This window comes from Pteropus alecto, unplaced genomic scaffold, assembly GCF_000325575.1.
Source record: "Pteropus alecto unplaced genomic scaffold, ASM32557v1 scaffold22, whole genome shotgun sequence".
NCBI classification, from domain to species: Eukaryota; Metazoa; Chordata; class Mammalia; order Chiroptera; family Pteropodidae; genus Pteropus; species Pteropus alecto.
Genome location: NW_006434839.1, coordinates 5424049 through 5428201, shown reverse-complemented (window position 1 = coordinate 5428201; position 4153 = coordinate 5424049). Strand labels below are relative to the sequence as shown.

Genomic DNA, 4153 nt, shown 5'->3' with positions numbered 1-4153 from the left:
TGTGAACTAAAGGAGTCTCTGTGTGGACATTAGGTGACACTCCTTTACACTGGAGATGGGACAGCTGGAGGCCAGCGGAAGGATGCAGCTTGAGGCCAGTCCTCGGTCACTAAGTGACCAGGTCAAAGCACGCTTGTCGTGGTCATCGTCCCTTATTTGGCTGCTATTGTGTGCGGGGTGCCAGGGGTGCTCAGGAAGGTTGGGGCACCCCGCCCCATGTGAGTGGGGAGGTCAGCATGTTCTGGGGCTGGGGGCTGTGGAGACGGCCTGGGGGCGTGCGTGAGGTGATGTCGCCTCACATCCTGGTTTCTGCGGCACCTTTTTGGTGCTCTCCTGAGGAATCCTGGGGGCAGAGTGACAGCTGGCTCACTCCCGCGGCTCCTTTCCCATCGTGCTCCAGTCTGGGCCAGAAGGGGAGCCACTGGACGCAGGAGGACGTGCATGGGGCTGGGGGCTGTGGAGACGGCCTGGGGGCGTGCGTGAGGTGATGTCGCCTCACATCCTGGTTTCTGCGGCACCTTTTTGGTGCTCTCCTGAGGAATCCTGGGGGCAGAGTGACAGCTGGCTCACTCCCGCTGCTCCTTTCCCATCGTGCTCCAGTCTGGGCCAGAAGGGGAGCCACTGGACGCAGGAGGACTTGGTGCCGAACTTGGTGCCGATCCCGCAGGGGAGGCCGTAGACCTCCAAGGCCTTCGTCAACTCTTCAGACTCCTGGATCTGAATCCACGCCAGGAGGCCTCTCTCCTCCAGACTGCCTGATAGGAGACAATGAGCGGTCAGGACTGGGCCCTGATGGAGCGAGGCCGGCATGGGCCGGAGGGGGCCTCTGGTGCCTTTGTGGGCACCTGCCAACAGAACCCTCGCTTCCTCCTCCAGGCTCATCTCCAGAATCACAGCTCAGCTCGTCTCGGCTCATCCGGCATCCCCGAGCTCAGGCCACAGCGGACACCGCGCAGAGTCCCGGGGCAGGACCTTAATGGACACTGTCCTGTCCTCACCTCCAGGGGGCGCGCTTTTCTACAGCTAATGTTTCTGGCGTGCAGACGCATTTCACACTCGGTGGAGAGAAGAAACGCGGAAAACAATACCATGAAGCAGGCCCTATCATAGAGATCCTTTCCAGGGGCTGTGGGAGGGTCAAGAAGGGAGCACTGAAAGCCAGCAGTGACTGCAGCTCTGCACCCCACCGTCACCGTCTTCAGCACTCAGAGACTCGCTTTGCTCATCATCGCACTTAACTATAATTGTATCGTTTGTAATTTTGTTCTTGTCTTCCATATTAGCCTGTAGGATTTGGAAGGCGGGGGGCATGTCTTTCTGCTCTTTGTATTCTCAGTACAATAGCATCTGGAACACAGCAAGTGCTCAATGGGTTTTTATCAAAATGAATGAATGAATGAATATATGTGTTCTTTTTCTCACCAACTAAACGTGAGGTCCTAAGACAGCTGGGGCTATGTCTTTTTCTTTTTGCTTCTTATGTATTTCTCACCTGAGGCCCTGTTATGAGCTCCACTGTGTCCCCCTGAAAAATATGTTAAAGCCCTAACTCCCCATACCTCAGACTGTGACTGTACTTGGAGATAGGGCCTTTAAAGAGGTGACTAAGTTAAAGATGAGAGCTTTAGGGTGGGCCTTGGTCCAATAGGACTGATATCCTCATAAGAAGAGGAGACTAGGACACGTAGAGACATCAGAGGTGCACTCACGCACAGGAAGGGGCAGGTGAGGACACGGCAAGAAGGTGGCCATCTGCAAGCCTAGGAGAGAGGCCTCAGGAGAAACTGACCCTGTCGACATCTTGATCTAGGTCTTCCAGCCTCCAGACTGTGCGAAAATATGTTTTGGTTGTTTAAGCACCATCCTCTCCCCCAGTCTATGGTATTTTGTGACGGCAGCCCCAGCAAGCTAACACAAGCTGGTATATCCATCCTGCCCCAGGGCCCGCTCAGGGTAGGCCGTGGGCAGTCCGACGTGGTATTCGGGGCTGGTGTCCCAAATGCTGACCATCTCCCTAAACTGCTAGCTTATAGAGAGAAGGTGAGCCCTACCGGGGATGGTGTTGTCCAGTAGAAAGCCCAGAAATCCACCGACAAACATGCCCGTGGTCAGCAGCACCTGGATGATCTGGTCCAGCTGGAGAATCCCTAGAGTAAAGACAAAAGTGACAGGGATGCCCAGGGACCAACGGCCCCCGCTGGCTTTGCCTCTGGAATCGTCACAGCGTAGAGGGTGGGAACTCACCTGTCTGGAGCCTTTCGGGGTTCTTGTTCACCCAGTTGGGGATGGCGAGCCCACAGTAGATGGAGAAGCCGAAGACAAAGATGTTCCTGGATGAGTTCATGTCCACGTACTGCGGGAGAGAGGCCCGCACAGCGGCCCGGAGCGGTCAGCGCCTTCGCTGCGCACCCATCCGGTGCCCCTCCAAATGTCCCTCCTCTTCCACCGCCACCAGAGGTTTGTGGGAAGGCTGGACTCAGAGCAACGTACGCTCTCAGTGGACAAGCCGAGTCCTGATTCCCACTTGACCTTGGGAGCTGAGTGGTTTGGATAATCCAAGTCCAACTGCTACGCTTTGCTATTTAGAAGTTTGGATGCTGCTAGCTATTTCTTTCTTCCATTGGGGGCCAGCTTGGTTTCTGAGACCAAGGATCCCCTTCTCCCCGCCGGCCCCAGCCCTGTTCCATTCATCTCAATCCCCAAGGGCTCCCTGCAGGACACGCACTGCTGCTGCTTTCCCACGGGCTCCTGGCTCACCTGCAGATTGGAAATCCCTACGGCGGTGATGACCCCGAACATCACCAGGAACATGCCTCCGATCACGGGGGTTGGGATGGTGGCAAACGCAGCCCCTATCTTCCCAAAGACGCCCATCAGGAGCAGCACGCAGCCCGCGGCGACGATCACCATCCTGCTCCCCACCTGCGGCACTCAGGGAGATGGGGGACAAGGAGCTCAGCGCCAGTCACGCCACACGCCCCAGAGGCCTCTGCCCTACTGCCAGGGCACCTCAAACAACACTCCAGGGGACTCACAGGAGCAGCACTGCCTGATCCCCAAAGACCCCACTCTGCTCCCATATGGGATCTGGGAAAGGACAAGGGTATGACCAGGTGGCAGTTGAATATTCAGGTTTGGAGGTCTGACACAGGGCTGGGCCACAGGTAAGGGACCTCCTATCGAAACTTGAGAAAGCAAGGAATTTCTTCAGTGCTCACAAAGCCTTGATAGACTCTCTGCCCAGGGAGTCGCCACGACCAAGAAGAGCAAGTCTGGTGAGCAGAATGGTGGCCCCTCAAAGAGGTCACATCCTCATCTCCTAAACTGTGAACATGTTACTTTGCATGGCAAAAGGGATCTGATTAAGTGGAGGATTTTGAAATGGATTTTGCAGATCTGATTAAGTGGAGGATTTTGAAATGGAGAGAACCTCCTGAATTATTGAGAAGGACCCAGTCTAATTACATGAACGCTTATAAGCAGGGGACCCTCCCTGGCTGTGGTCACAGGGAGATGTGACAAGAGAAGGAAGGTCAGAGATGGGATATTGCTGGCTTTGAAGATGGTGGACCAGTGCCACAGCCAAGGACCGTGGGCAGCCTCTAGGTGACGGAGAAAGCAAGGAGATGGAGTCTCCTCTGGACCCTCCAGGGAGTGGCACAGCCCTGCTGACATCTTCACTTCAGCCCCGTGATACCTGTGTCAGATTTCTGACCTCCAGATCAGTAAAATAATACATTTGATTGTTTGAAGCCACTAAGTTTGTGCTCATTTGTTACAGCAGAAATAGGAGACTAACACATTGAGTGATACAGTCAAGTACCCAGGGGCCACCATCGGCAATCTTACTTACCCTGGTAATACCCAGCGCCCCGACATTCTCGCTGTAGGAGGTGGTGCCGTTCCCTGTCCCCCAGGCCCCCGCCAGCAGGCAGCCCAGGCCCTCAATGCCGATGCCGCGGTTGATGGCATGCTTCGGAGGGGGCGGGGCCCCCACCAGCCGGGCGCAGGCGTAGTAATCACCCACTGACTCCACCATGGAGGAGATCACCCCGGCGATGATCCCGAACACCCCAGCCAGGCTGACGGTGGGGAGGCCCCACTGTCCTGAAAATGCAATGCAGAGGGGCTATTAACCCAGGGGACAACAGGC

The 4153-nt window shown here is 55.9% G+C and overlaps 1 protein-coding gene across 1 annotated transcript in view; it reads right to left on the bottom strand.

Moving 5' to 3' along the window:
- Positions 1-495: 495 nt before the first annotated feature.
- Positions 496-4153, bottom strand: part of LOC102884663 (solute carrier family 23 member 2) — a 14233-nt gene continuing 10575 nt past the window's right edge. The window contains exons 5-9 of the mRNA XM_025045853.1: positions 3854-4107; positions 2758-2922; positions 2245-2353; positions 2052-2147; positions 496-755 (exon numbers count right to left, since the gene is read on the bottom strand). Coding sequence (XP_024901621.1) covers positions 496-755; positions 2052-2147; positions 2245-2353; positions 2758-2922; positions 3854-4107 — 884 coding nt within the window. The remainder of the gene's footprint in view (positions 756-2051; positions 2148-2244; positions 2354-2757; positions 2923-3853; positions 4108-4153) is intronic.